We start from the raw sequence: 27462 nt of genomic DNA on the forward strand, positions 1-27462 counted from the left end.
TTGTATACCTTACATTCCAGCCAAATTCTGTACAGATAATATATTAATATTCAGCAATCGCCTTTAGTCCCTTAATCTATCTCTATGTGGATGAGAACAGTGCCTTCTGGGATGTCTATGTCCCTATCAACAAGACATAAATGGTCAGCCAGTGGCTTGAACAGCATGATAACAACATTAGCCATGCAGCAGGACACTACAGGGGGAAGCAATTTGTGCATGGGTATTCTGAGGCAAAGCAAGCCATCAGATTTTCTGCTTGAGCCGTTTAGATGGACCCAGCAATGACCAAGCAAATTCATTATGTAAGTGGTGATTAGCATTGACCTTGTCGCCTTTCCTGGGAGCGGCCTGAAGCAGTGCCAGATACACAAAGCCAATATGGAACTAGTATTGTACACAGAGAGATGATGTTGGCTTATAAAAAAAAAAAAACATTTAAGTTCGTATAGAAATGAAATCCAATTTAATCAGGACTATGATATTCTAAGATTCGCAAAGATGAAAATGTTTCAATCGATTTAGATGGCAAATTTCTAGATCCTACATCAACAAAAAATGTGTCATTTTGCTGAGTCATTATAAACCGAGTTGAAAATAATATGAGTTTGTGCAGCATCCAATGGCGCCTCGATGTTACATAATCCAAGCTTAATGAAAGTATCAAAAATAGACAATTTTTATGGGCATCTCAACGTCAAGACAGCTGGACTCACCTCCAGCCTCCACCCTTTATCTTGCAGTTAGGACTACTGGTTTAATTTATCCCTCTACTTTCTCCCAATCTCGCTGCTGCTCAGTGAGATGAAGAACTGCAGGACAGTACTGTATGTGCGATCAATTTTATGCCCCCAAATACCAGAAAACTCTTCAGCGACGTCTGAAAAAGTTGTTAGATTTGTTACTGTTCGCTTGAGAAAATATGTTGCCAGATTTAGCAACAAAATCACCAATCTGGCAACCCTGGGTATCAGCCTGCTCACCTTACTTAATACTGTGTGTGTAAGAGAGAGAGAGAGAGATGTTGAATTGAGAAAGTTCAGCTGCTACAGCGGAGACAAGAAAAGGAGAACCCACTACACACAAAGTCAAGCACAATGACTATTAAATCAAAAGCAATCTTCCTGCTCCTGGCACTGCACACACACACACACACACACACACACACATAAGGACACAGATCACAGATGCATCTACCAACAAATACACAAACCGCAAAAGTGACAAATAGCACCACTCCATATGCTGCAATACTATTAGCTTACTTTGAAAAGTATGGACAGAAATGTCGGAAATGAATGACATTCAAGCACTAAATCCTACCCGAACCTGAACAAAATGCTTAAGCAGTGGGAGTATAAAATCTCTGAATGAGAGCTTTTTGGCATAGGAGATATGAGAGAAATCAATTTCAGGGCCAAGTATGGTGCCAAGGACATCCAGAAGGGCACAGCTCTGTTGATCTGTTCATATCAATTTGCTTCCTCCTGCAGATGGAGAATGTCACTATATGCAGCACGGCATCTTTAAGGAATATCATGCTGATAACTGTGCTATAAAACTCATTATTTTACACTGCAACCATCTCTGCCCGGAACACAGTTGAAGCGCAGGTTATTTTCAAGCAACATAAAGTTTAACATGGCGCCACTTCTGCCGATTCCGCTGGTGTCGACACCGGGCTTTACGGATTTAATTTCTAGACATTGGGTAGTCATACTGAACCTCTTGTTCCCTCCAAAACTTTTGTTGTCAATGGAAGAGACACCGAGGACAATACTGTAACTCTGACTGTTTGTGCAATACTTTTGCTTTTTTTGTAATTATTACAGTGGTTTTGATATGACTATTTCAAAAGGTTCATTCATTCATTTTCTACCGCTTTTCCTCACTGGAGGCCTATCCCAGCTGTCTTCGTGCGAGAGGCGGGGTACACCCTGGACTGGTCGCCAGCCAATCACAGGGCACATATAGACAAACAACCATTCACACTCACATGGACAATTTGGAGTCACCAATTAACCTAGCATGAAAACCCACGCATGCACGGGAGAACATGCAAACTCCTCACAGAGATGGCCGAGGGTGGAATTGAACCGTGGCCTGTAGCTGTGAAGTCTGCGCTCTAACCACTCGTCCGCCGCGCAGCCCGATTTCAAAAGGTTGTAGCTTAAAAATGGTAATAGAAACAATCAGTATGACCCAAAGCTTGTGATATCCAGCCATCCATCCATTTTCTATGCCGCTTATCCTCACCAGGGATGCTGGAGCCTATCCCAGCTGTCTTGGGGCTAGAGGTGGTGTACACACTGGAACGGTCACCAGCCAATCGCAGGGCAACGAACAACCATTCACACTCACATTCATACCTATGGACAATTTAGTAGCTAATTAACCTAGAATGTTTTCGGAATGGGGCGGCCTAGTGGTTAGCGCGCAGACCTCACAGCTAGGAGACCAGGGTTCAATTCCACCCTTGGGTGTGGAGTTTGCATGTTCTCCCCGTGTATGCGTGGGTTTTCTCCCACACTTCCATCCTCGTGAGGAAAAAGCGCTAGAAAAAAGAAATAATGTTTTCAGAATGTGGGAGGAAACCGGAGTACCCGGAGAAAACCCACGCACATGCAAAACAAAAGGTGCAAACTCCACACAGAGTCCAAGCTGAGATTCGAACCCAGATCTTAAGTAAGTAAGAAATTGATGCTTTAAAAGTTCCTACTAGGCTTCCTTGAAGAAACAGTGTTTATTTACAATTGGAGACTCCCTCCACTGAGCGTTTCAACCAACCAAGTGAGAAGCCACCAGATCATTAATGTAACCTAATTTAGACGCTATAGATTACAGATAAGGTAAAATTGTGACTTTCTCCTTAAACATTTGAGAGCAGGATGTGACTATAAAATAAATGTGTGGGACTAAGACTTTGTGTTATGAATCACCCAGAAGCAATTAAATCAGTCCACTTCTGGTAAACCTTTCAAAAAAGCAAAACATTCACTGCACAGCTTCAAAAAAAAAAAAAAAAAAATGTCTGTAACTCTTGCTTCTTAAAGTGCTTCCATAGACATATTTGGAAATGTCAGACTAAAAAGTCACTTTAAGATGCTCTATAAAAGAGCATTTACGCCCCTGCTGGCAGTTGGGTCCAGACAGGTGTGGTTGTGAGGAAAAGCTGGCCAGATGGCGACACAGAGGCAAAAGTTCAAATGATAATAATGATGACGAGATTTTGTTTACTGTAATTATGCTGTTAATTTGTCAAAGCATTTACGAAGAATCCCGTGCCGTATTTCCTGATGTGGTGATAAAGAAGTAAGAGGTAGGGCTAGCCTGCAAGCACAACTAAAGTCTCTGTAGCTGGATGTGCCACACTCGTGTTTATCTGTTGATGCGGAAAAAGTGCATAGACACTTGGTTATGACATTCCGACACTGCCAAGCTGCCTCCGACACCCTCCATTCTCTCTTCAGTAATGAGCGAGATGCACCCACTACTCCTCATAGGAGTTATTTTATTCATTTATTTATTTTTTTTTTTTTACAATACCACAGATAGCTAAAAATGCTTGTTTTGAGATGATATGGCAGGAGCCGTGTAGTTAAGTATGACAGGTGGAAGCTTGAGACTGCAAGCCGTAGGCGTTACAGGTTAGATATAGTTTTTTTAGAAAATAATGCCAACTAGGATACAAAGAAAGACTGTACTATGACTAATATATATGACATTATTATAATATAAGTTTTAAATGCATTTCTGCATGGAATAAAGCGGTACATAATTGAGTAGAAACAAAAAGAGATGTCAGTGACTGAGGCAGAACGTGAGTGATGGTGTGTTAGGGCCAGGAAGTGGCCGTTCTCCCTGTCAGTTGTCAATGCCGTCAGTGTCCACAAGCTGAAGTCCACAGCGGTTAGACACGATTTTAGATAAGGCGCCCATCCAGCTGTGCACTCGACAAGGTCTCCCTTTTGGCCAGACTCCCCTGCCAGTGTCCGTCCTTCTTCCCTTTCTGGCCTATTATCCCCCCAAACATGTGAACAGCCACCAGCACGGCACAGTCACCTTCACATAGTACGAGTCTGCAACTGCCACAGGACAGATGTTGGCAAAGCGGGAGAAATGTCGCCCATTGTGTGGATTTAAATAGCATCCAGGCCTTCCGGTAATCAGGTATGGCACTGAACCCAGCTGCACCCAGAAAGTCAAGGTCTAATCATAATCTAATCAATGCCTCATTCCTGCTGGGTGAAGTGTGGACATTGGACCCCTAAAACCCTTAAAGCGGCTTGGTAGCAAGAGTCAGACGGGGCTGCGTGAACATTATCTCCTTCTGCTCCATGTCAGCGCTTCACACCCATGACTGATCTGTATTGAATTACATTCATTAAATCAGAGATCCTTAATTAGGCCCCAATTAAAATGTCATGTGCCTTTTGAATCCTCCGAGCATGCAATGATTGGATAAAAATGTGAAAACACCCTAAATGAAATTGCTTTACATCTGGAGGCAGGGGGAACTACAGAGAGGAGGAATAAATAAGAGACAGGAAAGGGAGACAGATGCAGAGAGTGCAAGATGGAATTCTCAGGGCAAGTCACACCTCTTTGCCTCCGAAAAGCTCTTCGATTCAATGTGCAACCTCGGGGAAGAAGCTCTGAAGAGGCAGCCTAAGATGCAATGATACAGAATTTGAATGTTGTGGAGCACAGAACTAATATATTCAGCCAAAAAGTCACACCGCTGACTGCTACAGACAGGATGCAAGGCTCTTTGAGCCAGGCCAATTTTTTTGCTCGCATGTGTACTGTATATATAAATAAATATGTGCATGCAGAACACAAACCGACACTTATAAACATGGAAATGCATACAGCTGGGATTTACTTCTCACTAAAAGTGGAGCGTGATGGCTGCCTCCTCCTCTGGACCCTTGCATCTCCTAATGTCAGAATGGCCAAAAGCTTTTAAGTGCTTTAAACTCATAATAACCCTAATGTTGAGTCTCCCCATGTGAGTACTGTGTTTGTCAGGGAGAAATTAAATCCAATTGAAATAGATGCTAAGATGGGGATGCTCAAACATTAGGGGGTTGCTGGGGATTTGACGTCTATAAAGGCATTAAGAAGACAGTAAACAGGCTCTCAGAAAGTGTTATATACAGACAGGCAAAGCAGGATAGCGGCGTAGCCCCACTAACACACAACCGACTACTTTTTTTTTTTTTTTTTACCTCCACCCTGCAAAAGGCCACAATGCAGCCACAATACATGGTGGTGAATAGAAAGAACACAAACCGAAAAACAGCCCACAACCACATTCTCACAAACCGCTAATCCCCTCATGCTCTAATTGTGGGTGCAGTAACCCTACATTTATTTCTCCTTCCTATCGTTCAGTTAAAGCAACTTTCACGTTGCCAGAGGACACCAAAACAGCAGGTGGTCCACGCTCCTCGTCACGTTCCCCTCTTATCGCAAGTTCCCTTTGCGTCTCTATCTTCATGTCACTCAGAGAGCTCTTTTGTCTTCATCTCTTATTTCTACTGTAACGAGCCTAAGGTGATTAAGGCTGTTGGATTCCTGTATTTGTTTGCTTAATATCACTCAGTTAGCGAGAACGCTGATACACTGTAAAGCAGGGGTCTCAAACACACGGCCAGCGGGCCAAATGTGGCCCGCAGGACACTAGTTTGAGGCCCCCGCCTTGATATGAAAGTTTAATGTTAGTGCGGCCCGCGCAAGTTTGATATGGATGCTGTATGGTATCATGTACCCAGAAAAAATTATTACGTTTGATTAATGTTCATGTTAAAGGTTAAATAACTGTTAATAGTTATCCTCCCTATCCGTGTGGAAGTGGTAAGTTTTTGGCTATTTAAGTTTAAAGGAAATAACTCGAAGGCTACCGTTTAGGTCGCTAGCTCTCTAGTTTGCGAGTTAGCATGTGTCTCAAGACCCTGCAGTTGCGCAATATGTTGTAAATAAAAAAGAGTATAAATGTGACTATAGTCGTGTTTTGGCATGTCTACAGGGCTCTAATAATGCTTTGTTCATTTTAATCTGAAAAAAATAATTTGTCTACCCACCAACTATATGTGCTTTCTTAAGTTTTTATTATTTGCCGTTTTATTATTATAATTATATTTATTTATTTATTACTGATTGATTTTCTTTATTCTTGATTTGTTCATTTATTTTTCATCTTATTTTGTGTAGAAAAATAAAACAGTAAGATATTTGAGAACAGTGGAATGTTTTATCAAAACTTTTCTTGTCGAAAATTGGAACCAAAGCGATGTTTTTTAAATTTTTTTGTTTTTAATAAATGCGTTTTTTTGGTTTTTTTTTTTGTAAAACCTGATGCGGCCCAGCCTCACCCAGACCCGAGCTCCAGTGGAATGCGCCATTGACTATTCTGGTTTATTATAGCGGCACATGTAGACACGCGATTGGAATATTCCTTCCCATTGCTTTCGGAAAGGTCATTCGGAAAGAGAAAAACTCCTCATGTAAACGTGGCTATTCACATGTCATGCATGTCTTCCAACAGGCTATGATATCATGTCGTCTTTTCTGGAACTGACCAATCTGTCTTTTTTTTTTTTAAAAAAAAACAATGCTACACATATTTGAGGCTGCAGAGTATCAGAGTGAGTGCACCTTGCTACATTCCTGTCTCGCTCTCAAATCCGCCTCTCGGCACAAAACTAAGGTGCAAATTTGGTACTGCTGCAGATTTTGATACTTGGCTGTCACTGTATTACTACATTGTGACATCAGGCACAGAAAAACACCCAGTTGTGAAGTGGAGAGGTTTTTGCCTTGCACCCGATACCATTTGAAAAGTGTCTTCATTCCATTGCATCCATGCAAAATCCAAAATACCAAGTCAGAAAAAAATTGAGAAATTGCCTCTCCCTATTTGATGCTTGCTCCATTATTTAACTGAAGGCTTTATCAGAGTGACGAGGTCATTTACGATTCAACTGGCACATCACCTGTAAATTATTGAGAGGCTTGGTAGCTGATATCACTATCGGCTAGAATGCTTTAGGTTAGTCACAGGAAATGTTAGAAAGACTGATATTGCACATAGAAATTAGCAACATTTCACGGTAATTACACTAATAATAAATACACTAATAGACTAATATTTTTGCCTAGCAGGTGGGAATGTACTTGTTGATCAGGCTTGTTAATTAGTTTTGCTCACGATGTGGAATAATAAGACTCATAATCTGTTTATTCAAATTACATTCACACAAAAAGGGTGCAGACAGGGCTCGAGTATCGATTACAATTAGTTTGGGGGGGACAGAAATGAAATTATTTTATTGTGGTGATTTGTACCATCACAGTTAGAATTATCTCATTATCAAAGACTCTAATTAAAAAAATATATTGCTATTTCTTATTTCATTTTAAGGCAAGCATGAATATTAATTATCCAGTCTGAAATTATCTTAACCTTTTTGTCTGCACATGCCTCTCCAATGCACATGGAAAAAAAAAGAAACGGTTTGAATTATTTATCAATTGCCTTTTATTTGAATTGATTAATTCAGTGATATAAAATTAATACATGGCGGCGCTCCACTTTTCACCAACTTCATTCTTTACCACCTCTAATGAAACAATTTAAGTAGTCAAGGTCTTGCCTGGGGTAAAGCACAGAGTGAGGGAAGGAGCATCCGAATGAAGTGCAGGGGTAGCTATCCAACACAAATCTGCACTAATGAAGACGTCTCACTCAAGTCGGGGCCACACTGGGTGTTTCTCAATGTCAATAACTATTATAGAGTGTTTTCATATGTTGTATATAGGATTTAAATTTACTGAGCCCCATTGATGCTCTGTCCAGATGTTTGGACTCATCAGAAATTCTGCATTAGGCTTCCTGTTTGAGAATTCCGAAGAATGCATCCCACCTACATGGCATGCTCAAGGTGGTGCACTTGGCAGAAATCGTTAGCACAGCAGGAAGGGCATAATTATACGCTCAAGACTTAAGACTCAAGAGCAGTGTCACAACATATGTATGATGTATGTACAACATATGTATATGTATGATGTAGCGCAGTTGTACACCATGCAAACTAAAACCACAATAACAAACCCAATAATACCTCTTTGTGTCTCTGTTTAGATGGTCCAGGGGTTAGTGTGTACAACTATATTACATTTAACACACACTGATGTCATTCTCTTCTGGCTATATTTATTTTTGTGTGTGTTTATTCGCATTCATTCATTTTCTACTGCTTTTCCCTCATGAGGGTCGGGGGGGTGCTGGAGCCTATCCCAGCTATCTTCGAGCGTGAGGCGGGGTACACCCTGGACTGGTCGCCAGCCAATCACAGGGCACATATAGACAAACAACCATTCACACTCACATTCATACCTATGGACAATTTGGAGTTGCTAATTAACCTAGCATGTTTTTGGAAAGTGGGAGGAAACCGGAGTACCCGGAGAAAACCCACACATGCACAGGGAGAACATGCAAACTCCACACAGAGAGATGGCCAAAGGTGGAATTGAACCCTGGTCTCCTAGCTATGAGGTCTGCGTGCTAACCACTCGACCGCTGTGCCGCCCTCATTCGTATTTATCATAAAAAATAATTTTTGGCAAGTGAAATATACAAATACACTTTCTGTGTTATTTTAAAAGGGACCTATTATGCTCATTTTTTAATCAAGCTGTGGACTCCTATAGAGCAGCTACACACAATAACCCGCACACAAAGCTTTCTAGATCTTCCAGAATCTGCACCCATTCCAGCTGTATTTCCGAGCGTTTCCAAAGCTGTCTTAATTTATTCCATCCACGCGCACTCCGCTGTGATTGGTCAAACTCCCAAGCACTCCAGAAATATTTCCTTGAAGCAATTAGCGTGGCTAAGACGGTGAAATCTTCTACTAGCAGCAAAACAAGGGGGAGGTCAAAACTACAGCTTGTACCTGGGAATGCCCATATAAGGAAGTCTGGCTCACAAGAAAAACATTCTTTAATTGAGCGTTAAGGAACCTCATTTGCGGAAATTTGTGGCATAGTTTAACACAATAATACAACATTTATAGGTCAGAAAAGTGGAAAAAGCATAAAAGTCCCATTAAGTATGACTCTAGGAAATAATGCCATGAACCTGTGGAAAAGCTTTGGGTTACCCAATGTACTCTTTGATGACAGAGTGAGGTGTTTCACTATGGAATATTGCCTCGGGTCAACAGAAGCAGCACTGACACAACGTCAGGTCGAGCTATGACGAGGGTCACATCCCTTCTTTTAACAGAGCCAACCCCTCCTTTAAAATCACTCATAATTGTTTCTTACTATGCCTGCAAGACGGATATCAAAGGTGAAACACCTTTTCACTTTGTTACCAATTTATTTTTATTTTTCTGTGTCTGTTGTGGACATTTCACTGTGTGATCGGCCATTTGTAGCAAACAAGGTAAATTTCCCACAGAGCAAATTGTGAATCTCACACATATCGTAACACCTTGGCATCCAACACTGCATGCACTTTAACTGGCGCACACGCATCTAGATGATAAAACTTCACAAACGTGTGAGGTGTGTAGCCTAGCTTGCAGCCGCACAGCCCGCAGTGTAATCGCTCCCGTTGTAGAATCAAATCTGGATGGGGCTGCAACCCCCGAAGAAGTGGAGGTCAGTGAAGGTAGCCTCCACAATCGAGTGAGGATTGTTGGGGACCGACCTCCCCACAACATGACGCTGGAAAGTTCACGCCGAATTCTGTGGACCCGATGTGTTCGCCATGACGCGTTAACAGCACTCGACACACTTGGCCCAGTTAACAAGCAAATGTGAGCTGAACCAAGTCCACCTTGACGTAAAGTCTTAAGCGTAAACAAACACAGAGCTAATAGCGCAGCTCGTCATGACACGGCCGACACTCCAAGAACCAGTGACCGTAACTATAGTCGATAACTATTTTGTGAAAATACTCCAGACCCCATTCACTGTGCAATATCTGATCAACCTCCATGTGCAATATTAAGGGCTCTAAAAGCAATATACTAAGTTCTATGTGTATTTCCATAATGCCTCATATTAACTCTCTAGCAAGATCGCAGTGTATAGACTGGTCATACGTATATCTCATCTCGTTTCATATTATCTACATACTGTATTGTATATAACTCCATTGTATATAACTTGGGTTGTTTTTTCTATATTGTGTATTTTGTACTGCTTAACTGATTCTGTACTTTTCACCACTGAGGGACGAATAAAGGCATATCTTATCTTATCTTATTCTCACATGGGAAGAAAGCGGGAATAACTGGGAAAGTGGGGTCGGCTGTGCTATAAAAAAGGGGGTGTGACCCTTAGCACAGTTCAACTGTCTGTCACACTGACAGACGTGTCATCACAGCTTCTGTCGTGATAACACGGCCAAGATGATATCCGAAGTTAGAAAGAACCCCTTGATTAAGGGCCTGTGTAATTTCTGAACAATCAGAACGCCGGTGTTTGGAAAAAAAAAAAGGCGGCGGATTGATTATTATAGTGCTTAGTTATGCAACTCAATCAGTGTGTGACAGGCAAGGGGTCAGCAAATGGAGGCGCTACATCCTGACGACTGTTTAATCCACAAATTGCGGCTCTTTTTTCTTAATTAATTTCAGACAATGTTACATTATTGTACCTCATAAATACACATAATGGTCAGTTGATGAGATGCAACGGGTCAGCGCCGCCATTGGACATTATTATACATTTGACGGTGCCACGTCACATCACACTCTCCTGCTGTACTTCCTGTTCTGTTAAGCTCAGCTGGAGAGAAAGTTTGGGACAGAAGGTGTGCCAGTGTGTGTTTTTTGAGAGTGTCCGTGTCGTGCCTGTTCTTTTTCTGGTGATTCACCCTGCTCCCTGGCAGCGATCCAGGATCTATTTTCTCCTTCTCTTTACATAACAAGCAAAAACCATCTCTCTAAATCCGTGTGTCCTGCGCCTTCTCTTCCGTTATTCTCTTGATGCTCAACCACCACACTGGAAGCGACTTGAACACACCCGTGTGATCTGGAAGGTTCCGGAGCCAGAGCCACACCCATAGCACATTACGGCCAGATTTCTGGGTACCGTTGGGAAAATGGACTGACTTCTTTGAGGGAGTCGGATGCAACACAACATATGTCGCCTAAATAGCACCCAAATGGGTGATGGGGCTTGATGAGCTGAAAATAGGGATTTGATGTTACAATTCTCAGCTCTGACCACACTGGACGGCGCCTGAGAGGCTGAAACGATAAAATACTTGCTGTTTTGACCTAAGAGAGGTCTGTTTGTTTGTGAGTTAAGAAAGTACCTGTGTATTGTGTTTGTTTAAGCAAGGTCGTTTACCCTGCTAAGTGACTCAAGCCTGGATAAATGTGTGTGTGTGTGTGTGTGTGTGTGTGTGTGGCAACACAGTAAAGGTCTGTCCCAGTGTGAAGTGGCCTCCATGTGTTTTGGTAACTCAGGGTGTACTCAGCTGGGCCTGTGTACCCGCTCTATGACAGCCAGCCTGCACGCTGCTCACTGGTGCAGAAGCGCTAATTGAATTAAGTCTTATTATCAGGCTGCAGAGGCAGCACTTCTCCCATCTCGGCCCGCTTGGCTGACACTTTCTCCTTGAACACCTGCTTGACATCAACTTCCTCCTCTATTTATTTATCCCCTCTCTCCTGTGGCCTGCTGCTGGCTGTACTCCCTTCCACCGCCTGCTCACAATAAGCTGGCTCGCATCGACTGCTTCTGCTCACCGATATTTCTGCAGCTGCAAAGTTTATTACCATTGTGTTTGCACATAATGTCAAAATTGCACTGTATTACATTTCTTACATTATCAATGAATTATGATAGAATCTTAGTAACAAAATTGGAGGTTAGTCTCTACTCTACAATTGGTGCTGAAAAAATAAGACCTGACTTAATCAAACTGCACTTCCGGAATAACAAAGAAAAACCAGACTGTGTACATATATTTATACTGTTTATTCTGTATATTTTGTATTTTTCATTCTTTTTTAATAGATGCGTCTGCACCTAGTATACCAAAACAAATTCCTAGTATGTGTTTGATCATACCTGGCAATAAACCCTTTTCTGATTCTGATTCTGAAATGAATGCATGCCATTCTCAAACAAAATGAGTTGAACTTCTAGCAATAATCCTCGTCTTCTTTGCCTTTAGCAGGAAAGTGCAAAGGGAATATCGGCGATATTGCTAGATTATGTCCTATGTTCTATTGAATAGTCTCCAGTGGGGCAAACGGGCCGAATAAACAGCGGCTAGGATAAGAACTAACATCTATCTAGTCCCCTGTCCCTTTCCACTAGCCTCAGGCTGCGGCTGCTTCACTGGGCTTGGCTCGGGCATTACTTTAGAGGACAGAATAACATGAGGCACGGTTAAATTGGCTGGAAGTCTGAGGGCCTGCGCTACCAATAATCTACTGACCGTTTCTATTCTCCCTCTGCTGTCCCAAAACTACAGAACCTCTCTCGGTCTGTCAGCCGAATCCATTCCTCACCTCCTTCTGTATCTACTGTTTACGCAATCTGTTTTCATTTTTTCCCCGACTCCCTTGCACCACCGTCAGCTTAATCTTCCAATATTCAATCTTTCTTTTCTTTGTGTAAATCCTCTCCCCCTCACTCTTCCTCATGCCATCCATCAGGATTCCTCCTATCACCATCTCATCAATTGCCTTCTCTTATCGACATGTTTCCATTTTCCAAACTGCTCTCACTCCATCATTTTCACCCTTCTTTCAATGATCATTTTTATTTCCTCTTTCATCACTCTGAGCTCCAACTCTTTTTGTTCATCTCGTGACTTTTCTTCCCCCAAGTGGGCTAAGCTGCCTCTGACTGGGATGTTCACCAAGCAGCACAGGACACTGTTCCAGGACCAGACAGCCGCTGTAGAACAATATGGCGCCTGATGCCAGAACTCCACCACCTTCCAGTTGGATAGTTTTTTTATTATCTTTATCATTTTGCACAGGTAAGAAGGGAACGTCAATAAGGAGTCTGTCATTTCAAATGCTCTGGAAACCTCATCAACCAAGGTGAAAATCATATAATTTCTATCCAAGAGCAAGAGAAATTTAATTTGAATAAGTGATTTATAGACGATTATAGACGACTGAGAGTCAGCCAGTGTGGTTTATTTTAAACCTTGACAAGTCTCATGTGGGGCTGCACGGCGATCTAGTGGTCAGCGCGCAGACCTCACAGTAAGGAGACCAGGGTTCAATTCCACCCTCGGCCATCTCTGTGTGGAGTTTGCATGTTCTCCCCGTGCATGCGTGGGTTTTCTCCGGGTACTCCGGTTTCCTCCCACATTCCAAAAACATGCTAGGTTAATTGCCGACTCCAAATTGTCCATAGGTATGAATGTGAGTGTGAATGGTTGTTTGTCTATATGTGCCCTGTGATTGGCTGGCGACCAGTCCAGGGTGTACCCCGCCTCTCGCCCAAAGACAGCTGGGATAGGCTCCAGCACCCCAGTGACCCTCATGAGGATAAAGCGGTGGAAAATGAATGAATGAATGAACAAGTCTCATGTCCTGGCTCAAGAAGAAGATGTTGGACACAAGAAACTGTACAAGAAGCTGCCCTTCTAATGCTTGCTTGCTGCACCTGAATGTAAAAACAACCAATGTACTGGATAATAACAATAATAATATATATGGCAAATTTCTTGAAGCCCAAGGATGCTGGGTGGGTGGGCATCACATGGGAGTCGATACAACCATGAAAACAACACCAGGCACTCAGTAAAAAGGGACGGCTTTAGGTGACATTGAAGGCTATGGTAAAAAAAAAAAAAACACCACTGGCTGCAGCATACCTTGGTCGAGATGATGGCAGTGGGGATTAACCCCAGGATCAGCGTTTCATTCTTTACCACACAAGTTTGAAAGTCTTCTTTAAAGTGGACATCCCTTCATATGAGCCGTGTAAAGCCATGAACTGGTATAGTGCCTGGCCTTCTTCTATTCATAAACTATAAATGGGAAGTCAGGGAATAGTCAGTTAAAGCAGAAACGTGTCACCGTCCCGACCCGGCGGCATCACGAGTAATTCCCGATGAGTCGGGATGAAAAAACAGTAGAGGACATGCAAAGCGAAAAGATGAGAGAGATTACGCTAGTTCACCTCAGCCCACTTCACATTTCATTGGCGTTCTGGCTTTTGACTCAAACTCAATTCATTACTACTGTCTTCATTTCAAAGTGATCTTATCTAACACCCCTTTATCTTTGATAACGCCCTCTTTCACAACACCTTCTTTTAGAGCTCATTTCTTCTGTCGGCCGTACTCAGCAAAGGAAGCAACTATTTCAGCAGAACGACCTTCTGCATGTTGTGTATGCAAGTGCTCTACATTTTATTCAAAACACATTCACGGTGATTCACTGTTAATTATGGACCTTAATGTCATCTCAATTGTACATTCATAAATTGCTGCGTGTTTAGAATGTTTTTTAAATGCGTAGTCATGCTCCATCAAGCTTGCAGAAATACTGTTTGTACACACACATCTACAGCCTCCATACACAATAGCAAACAAACAGTCATTAGCAGATTCCAGGCTGCCTCTCAGCTTTGCTTTACTGTGTTGTTGGTGAGCCTGTGCCTCAAGGGTGGCGCCACTGCTGTAGGTTTTAATAAAAGCATTGTCTTTGGAAGCTGTCTAAAGGGACCCGGTTTCATTTTGGAGTGCCGCTGCCGCTGCTTTTGTGGATGTAGGAGGAGAAAGGGCTATTGCGCTGGGATGTGGGGGCGGCAGGGTTCAGTGTCATTGCGGGGTCCTCCAAGGACCGGTCCTTATTGTTTGATAGTTTCAATATACAATGTGTGTGTAGGGGTGTGTGTGATGTAAGTACACGTGCACATGTGTTCTAAACTTGTAAATAAGCCACTTGTTAATAAAGCCTACACACACACAGTGGATGATGTAGTGCAAAAGGCTGACAAACCCCTTTTAGATGTCATAATAACTGTAAAAAAATAAATTTATTTTCTAGAATGGTCACAATGACTAATTAACCCTCAAATAGCCAAATATTTAGATTGTCTTACATTAATTAGGGATAGCCAGTGTCGGACATATCATATTGATAATATAGTATTATTGGTCCATATTGAAATAAAAATTAGACAATTATGATATTGCTGTGTGCATGATTACATGATCCACACACCAACAAGCCTCAAAAAGTCAGCGGTCTGGAGGTTTGCCGTTGGTACTCAGGAAAACTGGGACAGAAGAATGCTGCGTCCACCTCGCCTGCCCAAGGAGGAGCACTCATTGTCGGACACACTTTGTCAAAGGTACTGCTGGTGCTGTGGAGCTCAGAACCCGGATGTGAAGGCGCCACGTTTACTAACTGCAGACAATCTTTGCACAAAAGTGGTGAGAAGGGCATGACCGCTAAACCTCGGCTACAAGAGGTTCAATGCAGTTTTATTCCCGGTCGCGGAAAACTGGACCACCTCTACAACAACAACAACAAACAAATTGTACAAAAAGTAGGGGATATGAAACTAGGGTAAAGTATATGTCACGCCCTGTGTGGGTTCCCTCGTGACAATTTGTTCCCTGTCTGGGCTTTGGCTTCCGTTTTTGACGCTCTTATTTTGTATTGGACTTCCTGTTTTGCCTCGTCTGCCTTCGTTGCCATAGTCACACACACCTGCCTAATTTCTGTGTGTATTTAGTTCAGAAGTTTGTCCTTCTGCTTCCTGAGTTGCCTTTTTGCCTGCTGCTGCAATTTTTGCCAAATATAAATATTTTTACCTGCATTTGGTCCTGCTCTCTGCATCCTGGGGTCGCATCGCAACACAGACATGCCGAACCGTGACAATATATATAGTAAAGATTTTGAAATGGTACAATAACCCTGAATATTGTTTTATTCCTAGATAGGATGTTGGTAATCTGTCCTTTCAAAGTATTATTTTTCTTGTGTGAAGACAAGTGGAGTGCATGTGAAGCACTTATTAAACACATAGTTCATTTTTATAGTTGACTTGCTTGACATCAACAATACGGATTAAAGAAAAACTGACAATTATTGTGTCCAAATTATTGGTCAGTCAAACCTGCAAGATGTACGTCAAATTTGCCAAAATATGCTCAGATCCGAGTCTCGTTTAGAAGCCACGTTTATAGCCACCACTAACAAAGCAGAAAAAGAAACATCCAGAAACACGCACACATTTTCATACAGACAAAGTCTCCTTTCTATAGACTTATAGATGCTCACGATAACAAGCAACCTTTTCACAATACTCAGGTGTCCATTAGCTCTTTGGCCAGACCGCTGTGTGACACCCTCTGGTCAATACTTTCTACATCTGACAGCATACAAACACCTCGCAAAAAGCCCAGAGGAGACGTTTGTCTCATTTATGGCAGGCAAAGAATGCCGTCTCTCTCTTTCTCTCTCTCTCTTCCAGACACATACTTTACACCCTCAAGATGAGGTCAAATCCCAAGTTGTTGCCCAGATTTGCAAACACATTGTTTCAGTGCATTGTTTGTGTTCACCCTCTTGACCAAAACACTGAGGCAACATGGACACATTTTCACTGACCACGGATATAAGGAATAAGACTACCTATAGGGGAGGAAACTCCTAATTGTCCCTCGGAATGCATTCCCCACTGTGGAGTAAAGGTGTTGGGTGGCAGCTATGTTAAACGACAGCCTTCATTGAAGCCATAATGTCAGCGGTCTGGAGGTTTGCCGTTTGGATGGCAAATACTGTATGTGTAAAGGAGTAACTTCATAAAGTCACACACACTTTGTCAGAAACACCGTTGGTACTCAGGAAAATCGGGACACAAGGATGCTGCGTTCACCTCGCCTGCCCAAGGAGGACTCATTGTCGGACACACTTTGTCAGAGGCACCGCTGGTGTCTCTCTTCCAGACACATACTTTACACCAGGGGTCTCAAACTCAATTTACTTGGGGGCCACTGGAGCTCGGGTCTGGGTGAGACTGGGCCGCATCAGGTTTTCCAAAAAAAAAAAAAAAAAAAAACACACATTTATTAAAAACAAAAAAAATTAAAAAATCTTCGCTTTGGTTCCAATTTTCTACAAGAAAAGCTCTGATAAAACATTCCACTGTTCTCAAATATCTTACTTTTTATTTTTCTACACAAAATAAGCTGAAAAAAACCAAATCAAGAATAAAGAAAATCAATCAGCAATAAATAAATAAATAAATATAATAATAATAATAAAACGGCAAATAATAAAAACTTAAGAAACCACATATAGTTGGTGAGTAGACAAATCATTTTTTTCAGATTAAAATTAACAAAGCATTATTAGAGCCCTGTAGACATGACAAAACACGACTATAGTCACATTTATACTCTTTTTATTTACTCTTTTTTTACAACATATTGCGCAACTGCAGGGTCTTGAGACACATGCTAACTCGCAAACTAGAGAGCTAGAGACCTAAACGCTAGCCTTCAAGTTATTTCCTTTAAACTTAAATAGCCAAAAACTTACCACTTCCACACGGATAGGGAGGATAACTATTAACAGTTATTTAACCTTTAACATGAACATTAATCAAACGTAATCATTTTTTCTGGGTACATGATACCATACAGCATCCATATCAAACTTGCGCGGGCCGCACTAACATTAAACTGTCATATCAAGGCGGGGGCCTCAAACTAGTGTCCGCGTGTTTGAGACCCCTGCTTTACACCCTCAAGATGAGGTCAAATCCCAAGTTGTTTCCCAGATTTGCAAACATTATTTCAGTGCATTGTTTGTGTTCACCCTCTTGACCAAAACACTGAGGCAACATGGACACATTTTCACTGGCCACGGATATAAAGAACAAGAATACCTATAGGGGAGGAAACTCCTAATTGTCCCTCGGAATGCATTCCCCACTGTGGAGTAAAGGTGTTGGGTGGCAGCTATGTTAAATGACAGCATGGCTGCGGCCTTCATTAAAGCCATAATACCAGGCTCTCCCCTTAATGGAAATGGAATCTAGCATGGCTGTGTGTGTAAATTAAAGTGCAGATCCCGAGTTGGGAAAGATTTCCCTAGATCTGACATGTGCGGCCTGAATTAGCTGTAGCGCCGTTGAAGCAGTCGCTGGGAGAACACCGGTATTGATTTTAAACACGATTGCACTTCCTATCTGAAAACGGATGTGTATTACTTGAGCTAGGAGCATCAATCACTCAGGAACGCCATTACTCTCCCCTTGCTGGCTTCAGAATATGTGGTAAACAGAAACCCCCCAAATTGAGAACATTGGTTATGTTGTTAGAGAACACATGATGGGAGAAGTATTGTAATATATATATGACGCTGCCATCTCCGTTTGCATTGCATGTCACCTTGGTCAAACACCTCCTTGAACTCCAGCTGTGGCCCACTCCCATGTTTACAACCTGCATATGTCAGGGTTGTTACATGAGAGGCAGTTGTGCAGGTCTACCCTGCTGCACGTATGACCCCACTGCTGCTTATCTTTTCCTCCCATCACGCCCCAATGAACCTGTCCACAGAAACTAGGAGGGGGGGGAGAATTAGCCTACTTAACCTATTCCCCACAGGGGTCACACCAACCGTACACACACACCGATCATCCAGATGTGTGATGACAAATGATAAGGAAACACTTAACCACAGGTGTCCCATGTTTGACCTATCACCTATTACCTTGAACAGAAAGCTTTTTCTATGGGGGCCAGCCATCAGTCATCTCCTATCAATCACACATATATGCAGCACCCTTTCACTGCTGACAAGCTTTCCAGGCCTGACATCCATCACTATGCTCTGCCCTTTTACTGATATCCAGGAAAACACACACATCAAAGCCCCTCTTGTGCACCTCCCTTGAAATCGACACATTCGAAACCTCCACACAACCTGTCCCGCAGTGATAGCTCCTCTACACCATGGGATATGTTTTTTTTTTGTGTTGTCAGGTGTTTTGCAGATGTACACACAAGGGGGTGGGGGGGCACTCCCCGGTGACATGTTTTCTGATATTGCTGCACCTGCACTGAGACATGACGTGGGGTTGAAATCCCAAAGTGCACAAGCAACCTAGAACACCACGTATGTGACAGCCAGTAGTGACAGACTGGCCCTGAGCATCCAGGGAACCATTTGGCTGGAAAGTCACTGGATCAAAAGTCGCACATCTCACACAAGTGTCAGTGTCGGGCTGTCTTCAGTTGGAGGATGCCAGAGTTGTGACATTTTCAATGTTAGAGCATCCTTCAGAACTGTTTTTTTTTTTTTAAACCTTTTTCACAATGTATACTTGCGTTTTTCACCAGAATTGCATTTCTTACATTTTGGAGTGAGTAGTAAAGGTAAAAGTAATACCAACTTTGGAATTAAAATGGAATGGTTTCTGTTTTAGGGCTATTATTACTGTCCCTCTGAGGCTGTAGGAGATGACCTGAAGGCTGCTATCAAAGCAACCTGGGCTTCCAATACACCTGAGCAGTGCCACACAATCCATGCAAAAGGAGGCCCATGGAAATGAACAAAACATTTTTTTCCCATTGATCTGATGTAATATTCCAATTTTCCGCATTTTGGGTTTCCATAATCTATAAGCCACAATCATATCAAAAAATATATGTTTGAAATGTTTCACTCTGTATAATGAATCTGTATAATATATGGGTTTCACATTCTGAAATGAGTGACAAAAAATTATTGAACTTTTTCATGATTTTTTTTTAGATGTAGAAGGGTGTACGCAACAAGCACCTAGCAACACCTTTGCCACACAAAGCATGTTGAGTTGATTTAAAATGCATTGACATGTAAACACTACTATTCGCTTTCGTAACGAATCAATTTTGTTGTCTGTCCGACAACATTTGCAACAGAAAAAATAAGCAAAGGGTGTTTATCCTGGAACTGGAGAGATCAGCTAAAAAACATCAATAAACAACTGTTTACTATCAATCCAAAGTCGTGCCTTATGTAAAAAAATGATTGGTCAAAATGTATGGTGCTCTATGAATGGGCATGCCTATTAAATGCAATTATGATATATAATGTTCTTTTGATTTGGTGTATCTGTGTGCACTGTGCTATCAGCCCGGCAGAATTGAACTTGAAAGATGTTGCAAGCCCAGCATATTTTGAAAAAAAAAAAAAAACATTTTGAAATGAACAACAATGAATCATAAGTTATGGTTTTAAAGATGGCAGTATAATTGGCTTACCTTGTTTTAGGGGATGTTGTTAGCCATTCTTCATGCTTTTCAAACGTTATCAAATAAGCCGCAATCTCCTGTGAAAAAGAGCAGAGAGGAGAGAGGAGGAGTGAGGCTTAGATATGTCATCTTTAATCACCATTCTCTGGTGTTTGTAATACTGTGAGCCCACTTCATTGGCATTCCTCCAGCCTAAGCAGCAGCATAAATGGAAGGAAAACAGACCAGAGCAGTACCAGAGAGCTCAAGAAAGGTACATGGAGACTAGTAACGGTAATGCAAAAGACAAGACCTGGAAGGCAGTTAAGGTCAGATCATCTTCTGAGACCAACTTTGTTCCAAAAGCTTTGATCAAGCTCAAGGACATCAAGGTGCTAAGCAGAGAGATTGACATCTCTGTCTTACTGAGTGAGCATCTTTTCAAAATTTTGGTCCGATCCTCTCCTAAATCCTTTTTGATCTGCCCTTGACACGCCTCAAAGGATCTTTAACCTTTGAATAATAATTGCACAACAGTCTTCTAATGCGTCTACAGCCGGATCAGAACAGGTTGCCTTTGGAGTCAGGTTGTGTACAAAGTGACGTCAAGTACCGCTACACAGAGATTCTTAAACATTTCCCTTGTTTGTCCTGTCCTCGGCATCAGTTAAGTGTACGATGTAAGATGTCGGATCTTACCTGGCCATTTTCTCACCAAACTAATAGGCATAAATAAAAGCACATTACATGCTGGTAGACAACCCAATGATTACCTGCGACAGGCGGCAATTCACTCCTCAGCTGGGACATTTATCACGTCCTGGGACTGTCGAGAGTACTTGACACAAGGACAGACCTGCTGCCATCTCTCATATGAATTTAAAGATGCACATCTCTCTCCGTGATGAATTGGTCGACAAACCTTTGGCTATTCTGTGAGACTATTGTCTTGTTTGGTGTGTGAGACTAGAGTTTGAAAGAAACGATGGTGCTATGATTTTGGTGCTTCTTTTGACTAATTGGTGCACTTAAAGCCGCTGGATGTTACTGACTGAAGTATTATTATTTCATTTGAATATGCATCACATTACAATTGAGTGCATCACATAATCAATTCACAGTTCCACATGTCAAAAAGGAGTAGGAAGAAGCAAAGCTTATTAAATCCTACCCCTCCATCTGGTACTTTTACAATCAGTAACTGTTACATTTGTCCACTTCCTGCTTTCCTAATATAGTTTTTCATTCATTCATTTTCTACCGCTTTTTCCTCACAAGGGTTGTGGGGTATGCTGGAGCTGTTACATTTATCCACTTCCTGCTTTCCTAATATAGTTTTTCATTCATTCATTTTTTACCGCTTTTTCCTCACAAGGGTCGCGGGGGGTGCTGGAGCCTATCCCAGCTGTCTTCAGGCGAGAGGTGGGGTACACCCTGGACTGGTCACCAGCCAATCACAGGGCACATATAGACAAACAACCATTCACACTCACATTCATACCTATGGACAATTTGGAGTCGCTAATTAACCTAGCATGTTTTTGGAATGTGGGAGGAAACCGGAGTACCCGGAGAAAACCCACGCATGCACGGGGAGAACATGCAAACTGGTGGAATTGAACCGTGGTGTCCTAGCTGTGAGGTCTGCGTGCTAACCAATCGACCACCATGCAGCCGCCAGATTACATATTTTTAAGCAAAAAATATGAGAACTTCAACACCAGCTAGCATATGCCGCTAATCCTCATTTTGGCCTAAATAAGATGATTGGTCACTCGATCAACAATTTGCAGTCATGACGTTGTTACGATCACGATCATTAGCTGACTGCAAACTTACAGTAACAATTCTGCATGCGCGTGTCCCGTAGAGCGTCGCTTACATACTCAAAGCAGGAAAAGGGCGGGTTCGGGTACCTTTACCTTTAAAAGTTAATGCCCTCTCGGCATTGGCTCTATGTGACATACCGCAGCTTTAATGTATGCACCATGGAAAAGAGGTTCCGATAGACTTGGTCCCAACTGTGACCTGGCACGGGGACACAGCACAATGGAGGCAGCCCATAAGGATGCTGCAGGCTGCAGCCATGTGAGGGCATTTCTAGTCTGGCTGCTGTCCCAGCAAAGAAAGGTTGTAGCATGAACTAGTGCCCTTGCCTCCAGGTGCAAGCTGAGGCTCGCCGCACTGTGTTGATTAACTTGCCATTCTGTTGAAGTTTAAACTACCCAGAAGGGAGTTGTCAAAGACAGATAAAGAATAATCTTCCAGTTTAAAATATCGCTTGTATTATAAAATAGCCGTAATGCTGAGAAAAGCACAGTTTCTGGAAGCGCAAGCACACCGAGCAAATGTGTTAATTGTTTCAATAACAATTATAGCGAGTACAAGGAAAAAGGGTCATGGTAGCGTTATTTTTATGCATGCATTTGTAAGTAAATTAGACTAACACAGCACTGATTAGATTAATGCAAGCTATTCAGCAGGGAGATTGTGGCGGGTGACCGTGGTGCCTGTTAACACCTTCCATCACTCCTCTCTTAAAAATCCATCCACATTCTCACTTGCAGACTATTCAAGAGGCTGCAGCATGGTCTCCCATTAAAGACTCGAAAACACAAACAAAGACGAGCCTTTGTACCTCTGGCTTTTTGTGTGAGCCCCTCCTTTACGAACAGATGCCAGGGATAATACCAACCCCCCGACCAACCATAAAGGTGGAATAATCTTATGGCGAGGAAACAAACAAAAACAGACGCGCGGCCATTAAACAGCTGCAAAGAGACAAAGTTTGCATGGGCGGCATAATGAGAGGCTAGCATGCGTTCAGGTTGAGCAAACACGCTTGTGGGTGAGTGCGAGAGGAATGGGTGGGGGGATTGTAGTGCTCAACACTGATGGTGCATCAAAGTCAAACGAGCAGCTGTCAATGGGCTTTGGACTCTATCTGCTGACCTCAACGCCTCTGGCCTGCTCTCAGTCACTGGGGAAATATTCAGGGAAGGCTCTCGGTACACACAGAACCTGCCTCGCTCAACCTCACATGTCAGGAGTTTTGGTCCTGCAAGGCTGTTTGTACTTCCTCTCCGTTTGCCTCATCCTCCTCTTATGACATGATCCCGGCCAAGGTTTTGTCTCCAGGTGCTGTCGAAATATACTACACATGCGGCGTTGTGGAAAAAAATGTAAGAAAAGTCAGTTTGCACCAGTTTGGAGAGTACGAGTACGACTTGTTTGGTGTGAATCTCATCTGGACACCTTGTTAGAAGTCTCTAGGCTGATTGAGATGGAGAGTTTGTCGGTGTGTGTGCTTCTGTCTGCTGACTTACAATCAGTGTCATCAGCATCACCAGTCACCTGTCTCAGCCCGACGTGCCGTTAGCATTGTCTTGCAATGAAGGTGTCACTCCTGCACTCATCGACTTGCCTCTTTTTTCCCCCCCCTCTGCATACCATCTTTAACTTAACTTTTCTAAAAAGGTAAAATCCAACATGAGAAGACGGTTTTGTGACTCGCCTTTCAAATGATACTTTCACTCTATAGGTTACGGCATTTTTCCTCAAGAGAATGGGGTTTTGAAATATCTACCAAGGTGAAATTGGAGATGACACTAACTTATTCATTCTATTTCACTTCTTAGCACCAAAGAAAGGAGCGGAAACAGCATCAGAAAATACACACTACGTGACCCTTTCTTTAATATGCTTGTCGCAATCAGTTGCAGTCACAATTCCCTCTTTGTAGGCTGGATCACAGCCGTCACCCTTTCATGGAACACAAAAGGCATCGGCAAACATGAGGGTGGTATTTGATGGAGGTATTCCATGACGGAGGGAACCACTGTCCCGGAATAACCTGACGCCACACTGGTGTGATTTGGACTCTGTGCTGGAGCCTCGACAAACAACCATTCACACTCACATTCATACCTATGGACAATTTGGAGTCGCCAATTAACCTAGCATGATTTTGGAAACCGGAGTACCCGGAGTACTCCACATAGAGATGGCAAGGGTGGAATTGAACTCGGGTCTCCTAGCTGTGAGGCCTGTGCGCTAACCACTCCATTCCATGATGTATTCCATGATGGAGGGCACTACTGTCCCGGAATAACCTGACACCAGACTGGTGTGATTTGGACTCCCTCTGTGCTGGAGCCTATCCCAGCTGTCTTCGGGCGAGAGGCGGGGTACACACTGGACTGGTCGCCAGCCAATCACAGGGCACATATAGACAAACAACCATTCACACTCACATTCATACCTATGGACAATTTGGAGTCGCCCAACATGTTTTTGGAAACCGGAGTACCCGGAATACTCCATGTAGAGATGGCAAGGGTGGAATTGAACTCGGGTCGCCGAGCTGTGAGGCCTGCGCACTACCCACTCTTTCACCATGCATCCACCACCCATAACATCCCCCTCTTTTGCCTCTAGTAATCAGTGGTGCAAAAGATCACAAACAATTTGCAGCCCGAGTATTTATAGATGGTATAAAACAATTTAATAAAATTAATCATAATGTCTTCATAAAAAAAAAAATAACGGTACGGCATCAGGAGTGTAGACTTAATCTGGGTGAAAAGTTACTTAAACAAGAAACAGTATGTGCTCTAATTTTGGGGCACAGTGCAAGGACCCCCATTCATCTAAATGAATGAAAATAAATGTACTATACTCTATGTCGGATTCAAAAAATAGAACAAACTGAGTAAATACCTCAAATATTGTAGTAATATGAGCTATTTTTTATATGAAAATAATGGAACTGATCAACTCGTTGACACAATTGACAAGAGGCAACAGATCGACTTGGTCGTGAATGTTACGGTGGGTAAAGCCATTCCCACTCTGACTGTGATGGCGAATCACAACAAGGATACCATCTTGGAGAAGTTTTCGGCTTTGCAAAGGCAGTCAGAGACCGAAATGGACACAGAGTCTAATGGAACATGGCTGCTCACACTAACCCAAACAATAACCTTAATCTGGATTTCGGCTTACCACCCCACGCCGAAACCAAGGTCGTGTTGTGATAACAGCTTCTCCCAAGAGATAACTGCAGTGGGACGCTCTGACCCTCCATTATTTCTTCACGGACACCTGTTTGTTTCTCCTGTCTGGGCTCACCTACTGACGTATCCATGGCAACTGCTGTTTGATCGCAATGACACCCTGAAAACTGAGCTCTAAGGTCGGGCACCATGTGATGGGGGGGAACGTCCACGGGCCACGCACTGTAAGACACACATATGCCTCATCCAACCCTATCCACTTTCTGGTGCAAGTCTTGTGTTCATGTTGTGTAAACGATGTGTTTACTTGTGCAAATGTATGCTGAGTTTTTTTTTAAACAGTTCCACATTGTTCTCCTTCATTTTTGGAGTTTAATTTGGAATTGCATTTTTTCCCTATGTACTTTTCTCCCCCTCCTTTATTGCCCATTTATCCTGTCCTGTCCACTTTTTGTCTCACTGTATAGTATGTTGTAGTATATAAATATGGATGGATGATTGTACAATTTCGCTAGTACTTGTGTATAAGTGACAAGATCAATAAAGCGCCATCTCTCATTCATTCTTTCTCATTTCAAGAAACATAATTAATTGATGGGACACAGACAAAAGGTAGGATTAAATAAGAGCTGCTTCTTCCTACTCCTTTTCAGACATTGTGTGACTGTAAACATGTATACAGTGTAACCTTGCGTGTATGTATGTTCGAAATACACAATCATTATGATTACCATAAATAGGGAGCGCATGCAGTGAAAGCTTCAGCTAATGAATTGAATATGAGCAAGCAAGAGGATGTGAAAGAGAAGATAGAGCAATGTTGGTTTAGACAACAGAGGACAATGCCTGTGGCCTGCCTTGTGGTGAAGCCTGGGGAATGCATTCTCAAAGCTTTGACCTTGCCTTGTACTTGAAAAACAGGAAGTGCATGAGAGAGGGGCCAAGGGAAGGAGACGGTGAGAGGAGCCCTCCCTGATGACCTGGGTTTCACTGAGGAGTGCCAGGTCATCTGATACTTCCTCCAAGGCAGCCGAGGAAACTAACCTGCTCAGGGCCATGCACAAATCCACTCGCAGGGGGGAGGAGGGGTTGGCGAAGCTCGAAGCCATCACAAGACTATGCCGGCACAAATTTAAATGCAATTAGACCCAGAAGAGATGCATACACACAGGAGAGAGGGATGCAGCAAGAAGCTGAAGAGTCACCGAAAAGGTACAATAACCATAAAGGATGAGAGAAGAGAGGAGAAAAAGTTCTTTTTTTTCCTCTGTATGACAATGATAAATGCATTAACACAAGTAGAAGCATAAAGGTGGCGATTAAAAAGTATGCTTTGGTTCGATGCAAGCAAACCCACTGAATAATTTTGTGGGTTTTTTTTGTTTATACTTCATGAATTTTTAATGCACAAGCAATAACATATCACACGTTTTATGCATGTAAGCTCAGGCACAATATATTACTCTTCAAGGAAGGTGAAAGAAGTGTGTGAATCAATTCAAGCAAGTCCAACTGGCCTTTATGACTGTTTGCGCACATCTAATAGGATCCACTGTCAAGACTGATGCTCGGGGCGGAACTTGGGGGGGGTAGTCAGAGGGGTGATACAGTAGCAGACATACAGTCAAAGAAGAGAGAAAGAACATAGACGCAAAAACAATGGGGTGTGAACAGAGTATGGGGCTGTTGACAGCTGCACTTGGCATCTGTTAAAGTGTTGCAAGGCTGTGCTACGAGTCCCTCTGCTGGGTTAAAAAGATGCCCCCACCCCCCCATCAACTCTCTGCTCATTAAGACTTCTGTGGGGCTTCCATGAGATCCCCAAACTGATTAGAGGGGATGGCTGTCCACTTTAGATCCACTGTACTGAAGCCACATGGTGCTTGCTCATTGCCTCGCGACAACTACTAACACCTCATGTTTGGCGACTGATATGCTGCGTCATTTTTGGCAGAAATGGAAATGAGAAGTTTGCATTGCTGCCACAGAGCAAGATGGATGTTTTTGTGTGCAAGCTGAAACCCCCCAACGTCACCCCCATAGTGCGAGCTTTATTCATTCATTCATTTTCTACCACTTTTCCTCATGAGGGTCGCGGGAGGTGCTGGAGCCTATCCCAGCTGTCTTGGGGCGAGAGGCGGGGTACACCCTGGACTGGTGGCCAGCCAATCACAGGGCACATATAGACAAACAACCATTCACACT

General features: G+C 42.7%; 1 protein-coding gene across 11 annotated transcripts in view; it reads right to left on the bottom strand.

The window, feature by feature from the left end:
* Window positions 1-27462, bottom strand: part of camta1a (calmodulin binding transcription activator 1a) — a 315309-nt gene that overhangs the window by 153480 nt on the left and 134367 nt on the right. For all 11 annotated transcript variants that reach the window (XM_058052094.2, XM_058052105.2, XM_058052095.2 and 8 more), the window contains one exon: window positions 20273-20340. In XM_058052094.2, the coding sequence (XP_057908077.2) occupies window positions 20273-20340 (68 nt within the window). The remainder of the gene's footprint in view (window positions 1-20272; window positions 20341-27462) is intronic.

This window comes from Doryrhamphus excisus, linkage group LG15 (assembly GCF_037039965.1).
Source record: "Doryrhamphus excisus strain RoL-2023G ecotype Guam linkage group LG15, RoL_Dexc_Guam_v1.1, whole genome shotgun sequence".
Taxonomy (NCBI): domain Eukaryota; kingdom Metazoa; phylum Chordata; class Actinopteri; order Syngnathiformes; family Syngnathidae; genus Doryrhamphus; species Doryrhamphus excisus.